The following is a 20,344-nucleotide window of genomic DNA, read 5'->3' as shown; positions in this document are numbered from 1 at the left end:
TCTGTTATCATTTATTTATTTTGTTGGAGGAGAATGTGATGTAGAATAAGAAAAATAATCTTTAAAATCTTTTTGTTTGTAATGATAATTTTAAAAATATTTTGAATTTTCCTGTAATTTTTGGTAGTGCCAAAATAAATTGAAGGAATTACAACAGTTTATTGGACATTTATTTGGAAAGAAATATAAACAATAATTTAAATAAAAATGTGGTTTTTTATGGTATCAAAAATTAAAAAAAGATAGGTATTTTTAATAAATAATTATAAGTAAAGAAATTAAAGAGATGAAATAAATATTTTTTACAAGTTAGAATTAGTTTATTTATCTTAACTACTCTCTCAATTAGCTTTTTAAAACTATAGGTTAATAATAAATTATGTGAGTAATTTGATTTTCTTTTCTTACAAGTATTAGCTAAGTCTTTATTATATTTTGGTTAGGCAGAAATTGGTAATTAACTATCAATAAAAATTGAGAAGTGTTAGGAACATATTTTTAGGCACATTTTTTTAACATATTTTTTTTATTGGTTGAAATTTTTGTAATATATATTAATTATAAAAGACTTCATGTAGACAAAAAGTTAATACATGAATAAGTAAATATATCATGATGTAGTCACCCAGTTGGATTAGATCTGGTTGCCATTGGCCATTGCTGTTTGTAATTTATATGGAGTAGGGAGTTTGTTGGATGAGCACCAAGTAACAAATTTTCAAGGATGTGAGGATGGATTGATAGAAATATCAAATATGATCAATGAGGACTGTTGGCAGAGATAAAATCTATGACTGAACACATATATGTTGTCTAAATACCACATTAAGTTATGTCTCTGACTCATGACCTATATATATCCGGTCAATAATTGTTGTTAATGGAATCAATGTCACTATGTATTTACTGTACTGAAATTAGAAAAGATTCTATCAAGAAACGGGCTGATAAAGACTATTATTTTAAAGAAAATTTCAACAATTCTAGTACGGCGCTTGAATTTTCTTATCCTTCCATAATTTCTCAATCGGACTCATTCATGGTTGCATGACGAAATAGTAACAATGCTTCCCTGATGAAAGAGTGGAAGAAACCGACCAATCTATTGGTTTTAAACGTTCTGTGTCATGTTAGCCTCTAAGTTGCTTATTTACCACCATGTTCCCAACATTATATTAATTTTGTTCTCTCCTAAACTTATTCTAGGATGGAAGACCTGATTCCCATACTTTTGCAGTACATTAAAAGCCGTGAGAAACATGGAGGATATGTGTTATTGGTTGATCACATTGCTCGCACTTTTGATGCACCTTTCCTCATCCATGAGTTCATCCGTTGTTCCACTGAGCTTCCTTTGGGACGTGAACTGATCAAGTCTAGTGGTATTCTTCTTCTCTCTTATTCCTCAAACACAAACACTTGCTGCTTAGTTTGAAAATCTTATCTCCGCATATGTTTGCATATAGGAACAAACCTTTCTTCAGCATCTCTTGTTGCTCTTCAGGAGTTCTACGAAGTTAAAGTGGATGGATCAGCTCACAGAGCCAGGGTAGATGTGAACTCATTGACCCAGATACTTCCAATGTTGACCCCTGATCTGAAGCTGACCTCGTCAGAAAATCATTAAACATATGGGATTTGATGAACGCTAAGACAACCAAGAAAAAGAATTCCCACTAGTAACCAAATATCGGTGTTGAAATGCTGGATAGATAGATGTAGTGTAGGGGCCTAGGGGGCTTAAACAGTTAAACTGCATAGGGAAATGGTGATTAAAAGGCTGACATTGTGTAAATTGTTAATTTATATCTATTATCTGTCAATTTATGATTATCGTTTACCAAAACCAAAATTCAAAGCTAAAGCTTTATTAAAAACTAAATTTGCAAAACGGGTGCTAACCAACTGAGCTACGAAATCTCTTTGCATTAAGAAAGTGGAGATAATAATATGAAAAGTTGAAGCTTTTTGTAATGGAAAAATAAATTTGTTTTGGTTAAAAGTTAAACTCAATGCTAATGGAATGTGTACTCCTCAGAATCATATACATAATGTCACAAATTTCATTAAATGTAATCTCAACTAAATATACACGTATCAGTTGAATCAAATATTAGCTATCATTTACTATAAATGGTCGGATCAATTAAATTTATGCACGCACTTCCACCCTGTACTACTTTTAGTTTTCATCAATTAATCCAGAATTCACATAAATCAAGGAAAAGAAAATGTATGAAAAGAAACTAAGCACCCAGGTTTCATCAATCAATAAATTCAGAATTCTTTCATCAATCAAAGAAAAGAAAATGTATGAAAAGGAACTAAAGCACCCGGTTCTGCAGGCAAACAATGCTTACGTAGAGGTTCATACAAACACTATACATTTTCTGACCTTATGTATCCTTTCCTACTATACCACACCAACCCTCTAAAGTTCTTGTGCCTCTAACACACCTACTCCACCCTACCTCCCCAATTGCAAAAAAAAAAAAAAAAAATGCGAAAATCAATGTGGTCTCTACATACTACCAAAAAAATATGGTTTGTCTCCTCCAAAACCGCTTGGTCTTCTCCAAGACAAGCTGTGTTACTATCCAACCGAGTAGGCAAGGGATATTGGTGTCAAATGAAAGGTCACACCAACGAGAGGTGGCCAAATATTAAAAATATATCAAATATCACCATCGATCACAAAATAATTTCCTTAATGATTAAGAGAACCAACATGACGAAGCACATGATGAGAAGCACAGTAGCACACATTACCATGCCTCCCTTTTTCTGAGTTCTCTCTGCCTGCACTTCCCATAAACCAAATAATTATCATAGGGGAAATGAAATAACGAGTGTAAGATAGAAGGGAAGAGGGAAGCTAGTAACACTGCGAAATTAAAATAGTAGACAAGGAACTAAAGTAGGACCTTCTGCAGCTGTTTAAGGCCATCCTCAACTGTGGTTGCAACATTCTGAATGTTGTAATCTATTCTATCAACGATGGTTCCCTATATATAGAGGATGTTAATGGTTAAAAGAGTGTGGAATAAAGAAAATTGTCAACTTCCTCACAGGAGGGTATCTGCTGACCTGGTCTATGACTAGTACTGATAAATCCTTCATAATCTGAGCAAGCTCGTTCACAGATTCCACAACCTATAAAAGCAAACAAAAAAGTTCTAAGTCCATCAAGAACACCACATAAGGTCAAAATAAGTCATTAACAGCAGGGCATAAATCCAACTTTTGCTTACCTGTTGGATCTCTTTTTCTCTTTCTACTGTGAACGCTTCACTATTTTTTAGCTTGGCCATTTGATGCTCATTAAATACCTACTTATAAATAATTTGATAGCATCAGCAATCAACTGACATATATCCAACTACAACAAGGGTATGACCACATCAATAATAGAATTTGTCAACTAATCTTCGAGCAAATAGATAGCTAATAAACAGGGTAAGGATAAAAATATAGGCCCACCTACTCCGTACTCAAGAAACAAAGTGAACAAAAAAAAAGAAGAAATACCATATTATCCAAGTCATCATCTTCATATCTGGATTTACTTCCATTTAACATCTCTAGATCAACTCCATCTTGACCCTGCGATATAATAAAATGATAATCAAAAGCTTTAAACAAAATCCATCAGTTATTAAGTAATATGTACAGCATGATAATTGAGATGATCTCCATATAAGAGACAGAGCAAGGGAATAAGGTAAGGCGGTACAATTTCCTTCAGCAACATATTCCTTATAAGCAAAAGAGCACGTATACTTCCTCACTTGTTGTTAGCTGATGAACAGGAACATCAAGAGATCATTTGGCCACAGCAAAGCCTTATCCCACTAAGTGAGGTTGGCTACATGGATCATACGACACCATTCAACTCAATTAAAGACCAAAAATTCAAGGATATTATTTACCATGAGATCATTTGGCCACAACAGAGAGAAAAAATATTGATGACGTGAGAGAAGCGGTCTTTATACAGTACTCTAGATGAGAATTGAGGATAGAATTTAATGAGCTAACGTCAATAACATTTATTTGCATGGTTGTGTTATTTTCTGGTTTATTAAATTTTCAATATAAATAAACTACGCCAGTTAAAAAATAAACGCCCAGGAAAAAATTTAGAAACTTCATTTTCTTTGTTAGTAAAGGAAGAAAGGTAAAACAAAAAGCTTTTCTCTTTTTTCTCTCACCTCTTTTTGCTGTCTAAGGCGCTTTAAATAAGTTGATTGTTTCTTGCGGAGCTCAACAGAGAGGTTCTGAAGGTCAGTAGCAAGAGAGCGCTGCATGCAGTACAAAAAATAAGAAAATGTTCAACAAGTTACAAGTAGCAAGTTTATTGAATAAGACGGGAAAAAAATGAAACATTAGTTCAGACATAAAGATTAAACAGTTGAAATTCAAGCCACCATCATAGACTCAAATTCATGCATAAATGAGCCTATCATCTTTCTGGCTAAGAAAGAAAGGAAATGGTTGAGGCATTTTGGAATAATTAATAAATGTTCATGACTAGTGTCTGTTGCCCCGATCATGCAAGTCAAAGTAAGATATTTGGATTAATTTAATCAAACACTAAAACTTTAGGATGCCTTGATGAGTACTTTACAAACATTAAGACATATGGAGAAGGGTGGAGAGAACATAGACTAAATAAAAGTATATGGTCCTAAGCCTTTTTGTCATCCCCTCCTTGCCAAGTGCTCTTTATAAGACCTGTAGATTCTATCTGTAGCATACTTGACAGCCAGAATAATGTCAACTAAACTGGGAATGATTATCTGTTAGCTTACAGTTGGCATATGATAATTTTAATTTTGGCTGAGATTGTATATAGGAACATGCTATAGTTCACTGTGCAGCACTAAGCAATAGGATACCGTGTAAATTTTTCAGTTGATGTGTTGTTTTAAGTGCAGTCCTTGGGAATAAATTTTTTGGTGTTATTGGAGAATATTGGTCAACCCTTTTCACCTTTGAGCAATTTCTCATGACAATTTTTGGTTGGTAAAAGAAAAGGAGGATAAAATTTTGTGATGATGTGATTATTTGGTTGAAAGCAAAATGCATGCATCTTTAATGGCATCTGCATGCCCATGTATATGTTATTGATGGGATTGTGATTGTTACTAAGGTTTCTGTCTGCACATCCTTAAGGGTGTTCATAAACCCGTTGATTTATGGTATGTTCACACCAGGCAGTAATTTAAATGGAATTTCCATATGTGAAAAATAGAAAGGCTGGAAATTTGTTGCACTATTTAGTCTTATATCTCCCACTGCCCCCACTCGTCATAATTTCTTTCTCATTTCTCCTATGATAAAAGCAATTTTCATATATCGTATCCAATACAATGATATGAGTATTCCAAAAATATATAGGATATGCTAAATGTAATATATACATAGATATATATAAAATCTTCTAAAGAAAAAATAAATATATAATTGCAATTCCAAAAATCAAAACTAAAGGGTGCTTCTTGGACATTACTAAAGAATAGAAATTATAAATCATTGTCATCATTAATCACTATCTATTCCTTACAAACAAGAATAGTGTCAATCTCATTCCCTCTTGAGCATCAGCCACAAAGAGGATGAAGTATGGGCCAGGTACCCAAGTATGAGGGATACTGGATATGTATTAGATACAATACTTTAAGTAAGTGGAAGCATTGGTGCTTCATAGTTTTATCTGATACACTTCCTTTCCGTACCCCTCAAAAATAAAAGCAGTATTTAAGAGTCATCCTTGGTTCATGAAGAGCCCAACAGATTTCAAGTTGAATAAAACGCATTCATTATTATGGGGAAAAGGCAAAAACCTATCCTCTATCTCATCAGCATCATGTGAGAGTTCTGCAATGGTACCTGCACATTTTTCCTGACATTGGAATCCTCAGAAGGCCCAGTAGCAGAAAGTCTCCGCAGTCTCTTCTCGGACTTCTTTATTAAGTCAGTTATCTCATGTGTTAGAGTTTCAATAGCTCGTTGGTCTTCCTTACCATCTCCAAATGATGGCATCAAAGCCTTTGAATGAGCCTTAGCCAACTCTGCCATTTTTGTGCGTGCACGTTGCACATTTGCTGATATTTCTTCTGATAAATCCACCCACGCCGGAGGTAGCCCCACTGTAATTGCATTTGGACCCCTACTGTATCCATTAAAACAATGAATAACTCGCCATTTCCAAGTCTCGCAGAAAAAATACACGCGTGTGAAAAATAAAAGACAAAGAAGTGAACAATTTCAGAAGGAAAAACATCCATTTCTACTGTAATTAATCCACAACACTCATTCTCGATAATGCCACATCACATGTATCCTTTACTAATACTATTCTTGATTCCTTCCAGGTATGACTTCATGATTCGAGTGACGAACTTCAAGAGCAAATGTGAGCACTTCTAGTCCTATATATATAATTCCTCCAAGTATTCATGAATTGCTGAAATGAAGTCAATAAAAATAGCTACGGATCTATGAAAGTTAAAGCTATTCGGGCAATTGATCAACGATAACAATTAACATCGATATTTAAGATCTGTGATGTGATGAAGCGCACCTGGAATTGCCGGGATCCTCGGTACTTAGCGGTGCGTAAGAGCGATTGGGATTGAGAAACGAGGTGGTGGCCAATTCGATGACGGGGCCACCGCCGGCGCCGGAAGCGGTGAATGGCGGCGAGGAGATGGAGGGAACCCGAACACTCTTCAACGCATCTCTGTGCTTTCTGAAAAGCAGAGTGCGATTTCTCGTCGCCATTCAGATCCCAAAAGAATCAAAATGAATGCTTCGTCGTTTCGTAACAGTCAAACCAGAAACAAAGATCGATTGATCGTCTCTCACGTGATCCAACTTCACCAACAAATCGCCAATCACGTGCCATCAAAGTTCTTCCATATACACACAATGGCATTTAGGCTTAAATACAACTTTCACCTATATAATTTCAAGCATATTGGTTACGGGTGTTACAAGGATATTTATTAATAAATTAAAAAATATATTTATTGTGTAAATTATAAAAGAAGATAAAAAAATCATCGATAGTGTAATTTTTTGTCTTTCAAAAATATTTTTATTTTAAATTTCTCAACTTATGTTCTTAGAATACTAGTTAATATTTGTCTAATTTTTATTTTAAATTAATGCCTAAAATTTATCAACTATTAACTAGTTTTGTGTTCAAAATTTATTATTTTCTTTGTTTAAAAAATAAGTGTCGCAATTGATAAAAAATTTTATCTCAAAATAAGTGTCATATTTAATTTTTTATATAATATTAATTGCTTTTATCTACTAATATTTTTAATAAGTATCACTTTAGATTTTTAGTATAATATTAATATTAACGTTAATTTTATAAAATTATTATTCTTTTTCATCTATTATTAGTTTTTCCTTATCTATTTAAAATAACCTAAGACATCATTTATTTTAGGATGAGGGAGTAAAATTTATTGACTTTAGTTATCTTTTACACATGTAACTAATTAATAATGACAAAAATAGTAATCTCTCCATTATAGCTTTATGACATTTTAGATAGAAAAATTATTTTAAAATATGCTATTTTATAAAATTAATTTTATATTAAATATTTTATTCCAAAATTACTCAATCAATACTTTGGTGAGAATAGTGGATAGGAAAAGTAAATGAGACATTAATTAGAAAGATAAAAAGTATATGAGGGAGTCACCAAATGTTTTATTTAAAATCCAAAAAATTAATTACATTTCTTAATATATGTGTCACAATCTTAAACATCATATAATATGGAAAGAAGGAGGTAATACCTCCGATCCTATATAGTATTCCCTTAGCTCCAAAATAATAATAATCTTATTGTTTAATACAAATCAAGAAAAAAAAAGTAGTTTACAAAATTAATCTTACATAATCATCAATTCATTTTTAGATTTTGTAGTTCATCATTAATGCATGAGTGATATAAGCAAAAAAAAAATTAATGCTACATTGAAAAACTAAAATAAATATTATATTAGGACAAATAATTTTTTACACAATAATTACAATAGAAAGGAGAAAGTACAAAAAGAAACACAGGATAAATAATTAGTAGCAATAAAAATGGTAGTCACGAATATCATAAATGCAAAATTTATTAAAAAAATTTCCTTAAGTTTAAATATCATAAGTGGTAGTCATTTAATGTAAGTATCCACAATCTAACAAGTGAATATAAATAAATATCTAATAAATAAAGTTAACAATAAATTAAAGAAGTAAAATAAATTTATAATTAATTTTTGACTCAAGTATATGAAAATAAAATAAAAAATTATCATATATGATGAACTTAAATGAAATAAATCTTACTAATTTTATATTATTTAATAATATTATTCTTAAAATATATTTAATTTAATTGTGATGTGTATTTATCGATAAATTTATTAATTTTATGATAATTATTTTAAAAATTATATTAATAACGAATTATGATTAAATTATAATCACTTTTATACTTGTATTGCATGACTATTAAACTGTATCTCACATATTAAATTTGTTAGAGGTAACAACAACTAACAATGCATGTCGTTTTTGGACAATTAGCTATTCAGTCTTAGGTTGCAAGAGTGAGAGAAAAAAAATAAGGAAAAGTATAAGATGTACTACTACCTACGAAGTAAGAAAACCTCGTGATTACTTATAAGTTAGTAATAAATTATAACTTGTTATTGTATAAATAAACAAAAAAGTTACAGAATATTAAAAGTAAGCTCCTTCTAACAAAAATAAAAAAAATTACTATTATGAATTACGACTTATGGTTGGTGTTGGTGTAACTTTTCTATGCGTTGATGAATGCTAAAAATACTTGGATTTATGGTTTTATTCTTATTATACAAGTGCGATTATTTGTATTATTTAAAGCAAGACAAAAAGAAAATGGAATATAACGAATGTAACTGATTTCGTTTTTAATTAAAAATATATAATAAAGCTTAAGTTTTTTTTAATTAATTAATAAAAAGACAACTTTATTGTATTTGACTCTCTTACCTTAATTTAACCGCACTGAGCATTGAGACAAGCCGAAGAATCTTGAACTGTAGAGAGATTTTAGTGCTGACGTGGCAAATGGAAGAAAAAAGAAAAAAGGGATATAAATGAAAGGAGGAAAATGCTCTCTGCTCCTTCTGTCCTCCCCTCAGCGGCATCGTTGTTTCGTTCATTCACATCTTTCCCTCACTCTCTCTCTCTCTTTCTGTCTCTCATCCAAAACCCTATTCGATATCACAATCGGAGGAGCATACTCAAACAGAGACCATCCATGGACGGTGATTCCTCTTGGAGTGCTCGTCTCTCTTCCGCTTCCAGGCGCTACCAATCCGCTCTTCAATCTCGATCAGGTTCGCCTTCTTTACTTTTCCCCAATTCAATTCATTTTTCACCTCTTCTTCGTTTTCTCCTTCTCCTATTCAGGATGAGGTCTCTGTGACCAAAAAATTACAACTTGCGAGGGTGCGGGGGTTGGATTTTATGTTTCGATGTCTTAAAAGGGGGTAAAATAAGGGACATAACGTGAAATTTTTTATTTTCCGGAAAATTGTTCAGCTGATGGTTATTATTATTGTTTCTGTTGTTGTTGATGATGATTTTTATGGTTATTTGATGTGTTTGGATTATTTATACCGGGCATGGAAATGGGAATTTTATGAAATCAGAAGCATAATTATAATGATATTCCCTAAAAAGCGTAGCTCAAACTGCTTTTTGGTGCCTCGTTTTCTATGGCACGGGTTTATTAATTAATATTGTGATAGCAATCATAATTGGGATTTTTGATGTGAAGATCTTGATTAGCTATGTACCTGGGTTTAGAATTTATCATTGTGATTTTAAATTGTGTGGATTTGCTGAAGAGGGACCAAAAGGGATTGTTCTGGTTCTGATGTTTGTTTATTTCCGATTATCTAATATTCATTTTTGTGAATGTAGACATGTTCATGGGTTTTGATGAAAATGATGGGGACGATGATATAAGGGAGGAGTTTCTCTGCCCATTTTGTTCTGAGTATTTTGATATCGTTGGATTATGCTGCCACATTGACGAAGAGCATCCAATGGAGGCAAGAAATGGGGTATGACTACTTTCTTTTACCTCTCTACCATTTTCATGCATTTTTGAGGTTTTCTGATCTTTTCTGTCTGATTGATGCACCAATAGTGCATAGCCTTAAAGTTTTTGTTCATTTCTACATACCTTTCCCCTCTATTTCATATGGGTAGAGAGTCAAATATTTTTGAGAATAACATTATGATGTTCATATTGGAAAAAAAGTGATTCATTTTTTTCATAATTAAGTAAATCAATGGTTTTCTTATTGTTGCATTTCTGTTTGCAGGTATGTCCTGTTTGTGCGTTGAGGGTGGGGGTTGATATGGTAGCACATATAACCCTACAACATGGGAGTATATTTAAGATATCCTTTTTTTTAGAAGTTAAATTTGGTTGTGCCAATTCTTAAATGGTTATTAGCAGTTTAGCACAACTTTTTACTTAATTGCAGGTTAACTGAGCATTTATTGAGTTTTCTTTTATTATATTATTATATTATGGGACATGTTACTGTTGCCAAAATATATACTTTAAAAAAGGATAATCAAAATAAAATTGAAAACAACACAAAAAATTTACTTTTAAACTCAATTGGTTGAATTTCTTAACCAGTGAATACATGCAGCGCAAGAGGAAATCACGGAAAGGTGGATCTTATTCAACACTATCTTTATTGAGGAAGGAACTGCGAGAAGGAAATTTACAATCCCTTTTTGGCGGATCTTCATGTATAGTGTCCTCATCCAATGCAGATCCACTGTTGTCATCATTTATATTGCCTTTAGCGAATGAACATGCCAGCTCTCAGCCTCACTTACACACTGAGACAAGATCATCTAAAAAATGCTCAGATGAGACTGTATCAACAAGGTATTTCTCTTTCAGTTTTCTATTTCTTTTGAAAAAATCCACTTCTTCTCCAGAGTGTGTTTGGATGAGAAAATTTAAAATTCTGAGCAATTTTAAATTCTAAGAATTTTAAATATTTCAATTGAAACTCTTTTATTTTCAAAATTGTGTTTGGATAAAAAAAATTAAAACTATGAGGGTGAAAGAAAATGAATGCAAAAAGAAGAGAAGATATGGTTAGTGTGCTTCCAAAGAAAAGAATACTGATGCGACATGGAAAGTCGCAGGAGAATCAGGACACGACGACGTATACCATCACACTCGACCATAACATTCAGTCAACGGTGCAAGGCATGATCTAGGCCCTTCGCGCCGGCGAGCACCTCTGCTGCGTGATGGATAGTGGCGGCTGCTCCCCTGACTGGCGGATGCAGTTCTACGTGTCCCCCTACGCCCACACTCGTTCAATGCTTGATGAGCTCAGACGATGTTTCTTGAAGAAAAGTGTTCGAGGATAGGATTTCGGGAACTTTCAGGTGGAAGAGAGGATGAAGGTTATAAAGGAAATACGCGAACGTTTTAGAAGATTCTTCTATCAAGAAAAGAATTTCAATTTCTCACTTTTAGAAGGAAATTGAAATTTCACATTTTTAGATGTTTAACATTTTGTTTTAAAATTTAAAAAATTTAAATTCTTTTAAGAAAACATCCAAACAATGAATTTTAGATTACAGAAATTTAAATTTTCTGATAAATTACTTTCCTAGGTTAAAATTCTCTATCCAAACGTAATCTCATGGAATTCTGCTCGATTCTGTGCAAGTATTCCTGTTTGGGTTGGTGCCCTACACTTCCCATCTATTGTTTTTCATGCAATAGTACCTTGGATAGTTTATACTTTATACTTATATTATAAGTTTAGAAATTGTTTGTTAATATTGTAAAATATTTTATAAGATTGTATTCACTTAGATGATTTTCTTCCTTCTTGTCCACCTCTCCCATTAGTGCCAACCATGTGATGCTGGCATGCTTTATTTGTTTGGATTTATTTATTATTTATAGCTTCATTCCTATTCAATTGAACACACTATTTGCTTTCTCTTAATCTTTTTTTTTTCCATATTATTTTCTCATGTTTCTATAACCTGTCACCTTCCCAATCAATCTAGTGCTCTGTTGCAAAACAATGCTTGCTAAGGGCATAATATGCTAACAATAATACATCAAGTAGCACGGGTTTGATTGTCTTACTAGCATCTCCTAGTTTCTAATGTGTACTATTTTCTGTAGAAATGTGGAGACATCAACCTTGTCAGTTAAGGATAAGGAGGAGAAGGCAAAAAGATGCGAGTTTGTTCAAGGGCTGTTGCTGTCCACCATACTTGATGATAATTTATGAAGGAAATTCATGGAGGTGGCTGCTTCAGTAGTGGGCTAATTCACACGCGATACCTGCTATGTATGATTTGCCTGATGAAATTGTTTATGTATTTGATCAGAGTGGAATAATAAGTAGTAGAAAATGAATGTAATTTATGTTATATGTGAACTGATGCTTTTAGTTCAAGAGTTTCATCATCTCCTTTAATCTCAGATCATAAAGCTTAAAAGGAAAAAAAAATCCTTTCCTAACCCGTATTCCCATTATGCTTGGAACTTTTTCTAGTTCTTTTTGGGTGATTCTTCGAAGTCACAAGAAACAGCAGTGTACCTCATCTTCGCACATACCGCAGGCAAATGTGCCAGCAGTATCATGTGTTTCCTTTCTATCAAACAAAATATTTAAAGATAAGAATTTCACTCTGAATATAATGACCGGCACGAAATCTGTGCGCCGCTGGTATAATGATAAAAAATAAAATAAAAATAGGAACTAACGCGTATGTATGGGTAGTATTTTTTCCTGTGGGGGTGACATGAAAGCCGTTATATATATTTGGACAGTCGAGACCAACGAAGAGGTTTCTGCCAGTGTGTAAAAACTGTCTGACCAGAATTAGTTTCTTTTAGCTATGATATACGATTTTGAAATTATAAGGTGCATGTTAAATAATGTTTGATATCGGGTATTCCACCTATCATAGAGGTTGTTTCCTCTTAACCTTCAAATACAGTTAGTTATGGTTCTCTGTAGGGAGAAGCAAATTCTTGTGCGTAATCAATTGTAGTATATTTATTTTGATTGTAACAACAATTGGTACTGCTGGTACCAATTATATATAAATTATTTTTAGCCGATAAATAAAAAGAGTTAGTTATGGTCTTCACTTAGTTAAATAAGCAGACGGAATGTGAATAGGCGACGAATTACAAATAACTTTTAACAAGATTCAAAATTTAAAAACATAATATAGCTTATTCCGTATTTTTGTTCAACCAAACACGCCTAAATGATTTTCATTTTAAAAGTCTTTCACATTACCATTTTTCATTCAACCAAGCAATACTCTGAAGCGTATATTGTTCACCAGTTTCTGTATCAATTAAACAAATAAAATGTTAGAAGCAACAGCCTTTCTGTTCAGATGTAGTGAATCATATTCATATGGTATGTATAAACAAGTAAATGAAATGTTCCTTGTCTTTCTGAACTAACAAAAAAGGTGTCTTTGGACACATAACAATGATTTTATGCCTAAAGACCTAATCGTAACCACTGTGACGAAATTCTTGTGTCCAAAATCCTCTTCACCACATCTCCTACAAAGGAATCAAAGCAAGATGAGCAGCAACCTTTAATTAGACTCGTTTGCCCACCAGCCATTAGCTCCATATGGGAACAGGCAGATGGAGGAGGCACAGTGCAAACTTCACTCTTCATGTGCTCAAGATCACAAGCTGCTAGTATGGTGTGCATAGAACTCCTTGCAATATCCTTGATAGTATTGTGGCCTGAAAAAAAAAAGGCATTATGAATTTTTTATGACTGCAGTATAATATAATAAGCAAAAAAACACTTCAATGGAACCATGATGCAATTTCACTGTTATTAGATATCATGTTGGAAAATTATTCCAATGCTTAATTAAAAAACGATTAACGCACAGGTACCTCTATGAAGGTTCTCTTCACAGACAAGAAAGCCTGTCCTCAATTTTTGTAATGATCCGGGCCTTGTGGTTTCAAGTCATGTACCGTGTCTCTAAAGGTGGGGGAAGGCCCCACTTTATGTGTTTTGAGTCCCAAATGTTGCAAAAATCCCTCCCTCCCCATATGATGAATGAGAAAAAAGTGGTAGAAAAAAAAAATCTGTAACTGAGAGAAGAAAAGCAATACTTTACCTAAATCAATATTTTGAGACAAGCTCTTCAAGTGGCTTTTAACCATTGACTGCAACTGCTCCTTTGCAAAGTGAAAGTTACTCTCTTCTCTGACAGCAGGGGATAAGCCACCATCAGGAACAATGTTTGATCTACTGAACTGATGAACTTGTTCACAATCTGGTACTGGGGGTGTCCCCATAAGTCCAGACCATAATGCCCCATTCTGCATTAATGGGGAGGAATTGTTGCATAATCTCTCATCAAAAAATGTGTGGTATGATGTTCCCACATCCTGTGTCCTTGCATGCAGAGTGGTGGTTCCCCTACTTTGATCAAAGTGAGAGCTATATAAGTTACTAGTTGAACTGGTAGCAGAAATACCATTGGTTCTGCCAGGTGTAGAGGCCATCCTATCTATTGAAAGTAGTTGTTGAATCTGACGGTGTATCCAGCGTCTCTCTGATAAAGTTGGTGCCCCTCCAGATACAGGAGAGGCTCCTTCAGCACTTCTGCCACTAAATCTAGAAGATGGAAGATGCCCAAAACCTTGATTAAAAGCAGCACGGGGTGACGAAATCAAGTTGAGGTCTATACTTTCTCGTACATGTAGAACAGGGGGTGGTCTAACAGGATGGCTCTGGACAGATACCCTTGGATCAGCCACACCTTCTTGAACTTGGGAGCTTGAAGATCCCAAAGCAACTGGTCTACATCCATCACAATACCAGTTACCTTCAGGTACTTCCCGCCCCAAACCAACACAATATGTGTGTGCAGGGGAATCACAGATATCACAGAGTAGCATGAGGCCATCATCTCCACCTTGATGACACTCTGAACAAATAACATATTCATATGGATCAATATAGCTCCTTAGTTCTTCTTCAGAGGGCTGATAAACCTGCACATGAAATCAAAATGTATACATTAGGAGCAATAAATAGAAGAAAATGCAAAAGCTGAGGAAAAATTCAAATACCTGGTCACGTTCAGGGACTTGTATCACCACTTCTCTTAAATCAATCCCCGTCGTTGACCGTGCAGGCTTGCTGATTGCTTTGAATCTCTGTTTACACAAAGGGCAGCGAGATTCCACCTTTGCCCACTCCATAATGCAAGCAAAACAAAAGAAGTGAGTGCAACAATTTAGTACTCCCCTTACTCTTCTTTTATCTTCTTCAGATAGACAAATTCCACATGTTTGCTTTCCCTTACTTTTTAAATCCTCCACCTTTTCCTTACCCTTTCTTCCCAGAGGTTCTTCTATCTTTTCCTTACCCTTCCGAGCTGGAGGCTTCCGCTGCGGATGTTGATACTCATGGACTCCAACCTCTTCATTATTTATTAGATGGGATGAACTCCTCAAGTTATTTCTCAAATTTCCACACAATCTCTTGGCTTCTCTCACCTGTTCTCTCTCTTCTTCAGATATGGTAAACTCAAAATCAGATGATCCAGAAGATGCATAATCTGAATCTGAAAGAAGCACCCTTCTCCTCTTCTGGCCCTGCTTTCTCCTAGTCGTTGTCCCTATGGTTGTGCCATTATCTATAAAATCATCTTCACATTTTTCTTTCTTCCTTAACCTCCCATTCTTTCTTCTTTTGTTTCTCAAGGGCTTCTTTGATGCTATAGAACTCCGCCTTTTCCGACCCCTAGTAGAAACCACAGAGGCCCTTTTCTTCTGCAAAACCTCCTTCTCCATTTTCACGCCATCGTTTTTCTTCTTTCTCCCCCCCATTTCTTCTTCCTCATCTGAATAATCTTCTTCCTCTGGCAAAAATTCATCATCCTCATCATCATATTCAAAATCTTCATCCTCTCCATCTCTATCTCCCTCTGGTTCTTCTTCCTCATCTCCACTTCTCTCCACCTTCTCTTCCTCCTCATCCTCCACCACTTGTTTCTCCTCTTCCTCCTCCTCCTCTTCTTCCAAATGTTCTGCACGTATTTTCCTTCCCCTCTTTGGGGAGATTTTACCTGCACGTTTTTTCTTACTACATACACCATTTTTGGCCTTTGACCTATTGAAATTCCTCACTTCTTGAATTTCCTCCTCCTCCTCCTCTTCAAACTCTTCCTCTACCTCTTCCTCTTCTTCTTCTTCTTCATATGTAATCCTTCCCCTCTTGTATGAGTTTTTAATGCCATTTTTCCACCGACCAGCAATGCCCTTTTCTGACTTGGATCTATTTAAACTCCTCACTCTTCGAAATTCCTCCTCCTCTTCTTCCATTAAACTATCAAAACCCTCCTCTGATGCGCATCCATCTAAGGAGGAGCAGTAATAGTCGGATGCCTCTCTACCTTCATCTGAAACCACATAGTCTTCATCCGAATCATCAGAAACTCCCTCCTTCGACCGAACCCTTTTTCTGAAATTGCGTTTGCCACTAAACCTTCCTCCCCTAACCATCTGCTCTCACACACAAACAGATAACAAAAAGAACGCAATGTATTAGAACCTCATTCAAGTCAAGGGCCAAAAAAAATTAAAACCTTCACAAACAACAAAATCATGTGTGTGTGTGTGAGTGTGTATATATATATATATATAAATTACGTGATTCTTCAACACAGGTTTCCCCTTTTCAACTCAACCCTAAATGGGGTATTTAGATTATTGCAAACAGGTAGGGAAATAGCAGCAGCATTCATAAATTACCCCCACCACGGATCTGATTCACCAAAAACATAAAAGGGACGAAATTAACTACAGAGATCCCACAATCTGTTTCCTCATAAAGTGACCAGGATTGAGGCAGACACGCAAAAAAGTACCGATCAATAGCAACATGGAAAAAATAATCAATAATTTTAAGGCATCATTTACCTTCAGCAGGTAGAGAGAAAAAACCTTCACCGCAGAAGAGTAAAATTAAGGAGAGACAAAAGGGAAAGAAAATCACATGAATCAAACCCACAGCAATAATTGAAAAGATAAAGACCCAATTAGATATATTTATTGAAATTGAAACGCGAGAAGGTATAGAGTTGAAGTGGAATCTTCTAAAGAGAGAGAGAGAGAAAAAAACTACTAGGGGCAAATAGAGAAAGGGACGGAGAAGATAAGGATTGAGTTACCTGCGAGAGGAGGAACAAAGATTAATTTGCTTCTCGAATTCCAGATTATGTTTCTTTCCGAAACTGAGGTTTTTGCCTTGTTTTTGTTTCTTAGCTTTTCCCCTTTTTTTTTAATTTAAAATTGCCAAATAATATTTTATTATTTTATTTTTGCATTGAGATACAGTAGTATTTTTCATTTGTAAGAACGTCCAAATGGCCTCCGCATCTCTGCGACCTGCTGGAGGTTTCGTTTCAAATTACCAAAATACCATTCTAACTCGTTTTACGTCATCATTAATACTTTTTTCCCTCCCTTTTCATACGCTAAAATTGAAAATTATTAATCAGATTATGTAACCGGGTAGTGTTAGTTATTTCTCAAAATAAAAAAGATTAAAAAAATTAATTAAAATGAACCATTTATCATCTAATCATAAATTGTATATAGATTTTTTTTTATTTTTTTATAATAATTATCTTTAAAATTATATTCAAAGATAATTTTTGATTAATTAAAGATATAAAATCTTTTATTACTAATAATAAATCATTAGGATTCTGCTCTCTTTTTTTCTTCTTAACAAACTAGGATTCTGTTAATTTATACCAGAGATCTTAGATATAAATTTTATTAGTGATACTATCACATACCGAAAGTAATAATAATAAATTATAAAGAGAAAAGTTATGGCAAATTATATTATAATATAAAATAATTTTATATTTTTATTCAATTATAAATTTATTAATTTTTACATAATTATGAATTATGTTAAGTCGTGTTAATTATAATTTGTTATTGCATGATTATTTAATATTTTATTATTATCATTGTTAAACTCTTTATATATATATTTTCCATCAAAAGCATAATATCTATATTCATATTTAAATATCATTTAGTGTTGGAGTGTATATAAAAGGTTACACGTAAATGATTTGGCATTAAAGCACAATTTTAGAAGTTGACAATATTGCCCTGCTTGGGAGAGCATCAGATCGTAGGGAAATAGCGAGTTAGTGCGTATTATCGTAAAACGGCAGCGTTTGGTGTGTTGAAAGATGAAGGTCGTTAACATTATGACACCGCCCACCGATTTGCGTAAACAAAGAGCCCCAGCGACTCGCGTTTTGGCACCATTCCCTTATAGGAATACGCCTTTATTTACAACACAATAACTTTTATGTCATAAGATATTTTTTATTTAATATGTTTTATTTTTTTTTGTTTTTATTTAATATGTTATATTTTTTATGTTATTTTATTTAATATATATTATATTTTTAGTATCATTTTATTTAATATATTTTATATATTGATAATTTAATAATCATTGATGTTGAAAGTTACAATCATAATAACTCTTCATATAAATAAATATAAATAAATAATAAGTAAATAAATAATATAGTTTTTATTTTTTATTTTTTTCTTTTAATTTATCGTTTTATGTTAATGTATTATATTGTTTTTAATTTAACAACTACTTTTCTTTATATAAAATAAATAATTTAGCATCATAAGTTATAACTTAATATTAGTGACAAACTTTTTTAATATTTGGTTTCAAATTTTAGTTTTTAAAATTTAAGTATTTAAAATAAAATAAATATTCAAAAAAATATATTAAATGTCATCAAGTTACTTTTATATTTCATTTTAAAAAAATTAATAACATTATTAAAAAATTATCTAAATTTTAAATATATAAAATATATTAAATAAAATAATATTAAAAAATATAATATATCTTAAATAAAAACATTAAAAAAATATAACATTCAATAAAATTATAAAAATATATAACATATTAAATAAAATTAATAACAAATAAAATTAAAAACATTTATTGAATAAATAAATAAATAAAATTATTTATAATTTTAAAAAATTAAAAATAAAACAAAATAAAATACAAAAAATAGCGTGAAAAAGAAAGAAATTACGACTTTGAAATCGAAATTCATATAAAAAATCTTACTTTAAAGTTGTAAAAGAAAAAAAAACTTATTATTTTGAAGTCATAAAAAAAATTTATAATTATAATAGATATTACGACTTTTACCTTAAAAGTTATGATATTTCTGGTGACTTACTTCTTTTTAAGAATAATTTAAAAATTACTCCTATTTGAAAAAGAAAAAAGCAGTAACAAAATTGGACCCAGTTGGTAAAAATGTGAATTTGCTTGTTTTCATTTAAAATTAAAACGATGCTAATTGGAAACTTTGTTTGTGTACCGATACACCAACAGAAATGGAAGGCCGACGGGGGAGGAAATTGGTGCTCCGGTATACTATTTCTAACTTCTAAGTAATTGTACCTTAAGAATGGAGTACATGAAACAGTGCCTTTACTGTTTATGAGAAATAGTAATAGATCCCAGTATAGAACTTTCCTTTTATTGATTCATGTTGATTCCAATATCAGTCTAATAACAACAGCAATGTTAAAAAATTAGAATTAGCAGTAATAACACATGTTTGAAGACTGTTGGCCTGAATTTCGCACTAGATTCAATAAGATTTCTATTCAGCTCTTATATATATGCTTGAAAAGAAAAAATACTACTAAGTGATCGATCTTGTTTTCTCTAAAAATTAATAAATATTTCATGTCATTAATAATAATGATGTTGGAACTATTTAAAAACAGGTTTTTTTACGGCAAAATAACAAGTTATTTAAGAAGTCAGTTTCACATTATTTAGGTTTATTAAAATAAAAAGCTTGTAAGATAAGCTTACGCACACTTAGATCTTGGTTGGTGATTCAAATGGCTGGGTTTGTTTCTCATTACATGCATTGATAAAATAGCACAACATATTTGAATGAAAAAATAAATTTTAACTTAAACTAGATTACTTACTAAACTTTCTTATCCAAATCCCCTCTCTATAAATTAAAATAACTATATTGAATGAGATGATTTTTAGGAATTGTTCTTTAAAAGTTTTATGAGTTTTTTTTTCAACGAAAATAGTTTAGGATTTTTTTTAATATCTTATATATTTCTTTCCATCTATCACTTTCATGTTTATTTCTT

At 32.6% G+C, this 20,344-nt stretch overlaps 4 protein-coding genes across 6 annotated transcripts; 2 read left to right on the top strand and 2 right to left on the bottom strand.

The window, feature by feature from the left end:
* Positions 1–575: 575 nt before the first annotated feature.
* On the top strand, positions 576–1,795 carry LOC102663053 (exonuclease DPD1, chloroplastic/mitochondrial-like). Its single transcript, XM_006606487.3, has 2 exons — positions 576–1,382; positions 1,467–1,795. Exons 1-2 carry the CDS (start codon positions 1,208–1,210, stop codon positions 1,625–1,627), a joined length of 336 nt encoding a protein of 111 aa, XP_006606550.1. The 5' UTR covers positions 576–1,207; the 3' UTR covers positions 1,628–1,795.
* A 464-nt stretch (positions 1,796–2,259) lies between these two features.
* On the bottom strand, positions 2,260–6,924 carry LOC100796741 (syntaxin-43). Of its 2 annotated transcripts, none has more exons than XM_003556486.5 (8): positions 6,587–6,924; positions 5,893–6,175; positions 4,212–4,301; positions 3,529–3,603; positions 3,252–3,329; positions 3,088–3,153; positions 2,925–3,005; positions 2,260–2,799 (listed from the first exon to the last, which is right to left on the bottom strand). In XM_003556486.5, exons 1-8 carry the CDS (start codon positions 6,784–6,786, stop codon positions 2,692–2,694), a joined length of 981 nt encoding a protein of 326 aa, XP_003556534.1. In that variant the 5' UTR covers positions 6,787–6,924; the 3' UTR covers positions 2,260–2,691. The 2 variants fall into 2 exon arrangements, with proteins under 2 accessions (XP_003556534.1, XP_006606549.1); XM_006606486.4 differs by having other exon boundaries at positions 5,893–6,172.
* A 2,251-nt stretch (positions 6,925–9,175) lies between these two features.
* LOC100795155 (protein DEHYDRATION-INDUCED 19 homolog 3) lies at positions 9,176–12,601 on the top strand. The gene is made up of 5 exons (XM_003556482.5): positions 9,176–9,407; positions 9,997–10,139; positions 10,404–10,481; positions 10,737–10,987; positions 12,260–12,601. The coding sequence occupies exons 1-5, from the start codon at positions 9,179–9,181 to the stop codon at positions 12,366–12,368; spliced, it is 810 nt and encodes a 269-aa protein (XP_003556530.4). The 5' UTR covers positions 9,176–9,178; the 3' UTR covers positions 12,369–12,601.
* An 886-nt stretch (positions 12,602–13,487) lies between these two features.
* On the bottom strand, positions 13,488–17,474 carry LOC100797448 (uncharacterized). Of its 2 annotated transcripts, none has more exons than XM_006606483.4 (4): positions 17,317–17,474; positions 15,212–16,648; positions 14,251–15,133; positions 13,488–13,861 (listed from the first exon to the last, which is right to left on the bottom strand). In XM_006606483.4, the coding sequence occupies exons 2-4, from the start codon at positions 16,646–16,648 to the stop codon at positions 13,605–13,607; spliced, it is 2,577 nt and encodes an 858-aa protein (XP_006606546.1). In that variant the 5' UTR covers positions 17,317–17,474; the 3' UTR covers positions 13,488–13,604. The 2 variants fall into 2 exon arrangements, with proteins under 2 accessions (XP_006606546.1, XP_006606547.1); XM_006606484.4 differs by lacking the exon at positions 17,317–17,474 and adding an exon at positions 17,066–17,287.
* Between the last annotated feature and the right edge of the window lie 2,870 nt (positions 17,475–20,344).

Source organism: Glycine max, chromosome 20 (assembly GCF_000004515.6).
Source record: "Glycine max cultivar Williams 82 chromosome 20, Glycine_max_v4.0, whole genome shotgun sequence".
Classification (NCBI taxonomy): Eukaryota; Viridiplantae; Streptophyta; class Magnoliopsida; order Fabales; family Fabaceae; genus Glycine; species Glycine max.
The sequence above is the reverse complement of the archived record's forward strand: the minus strand, read 5'-3'. Positions and strand labels throughout refer to the sequence as shown.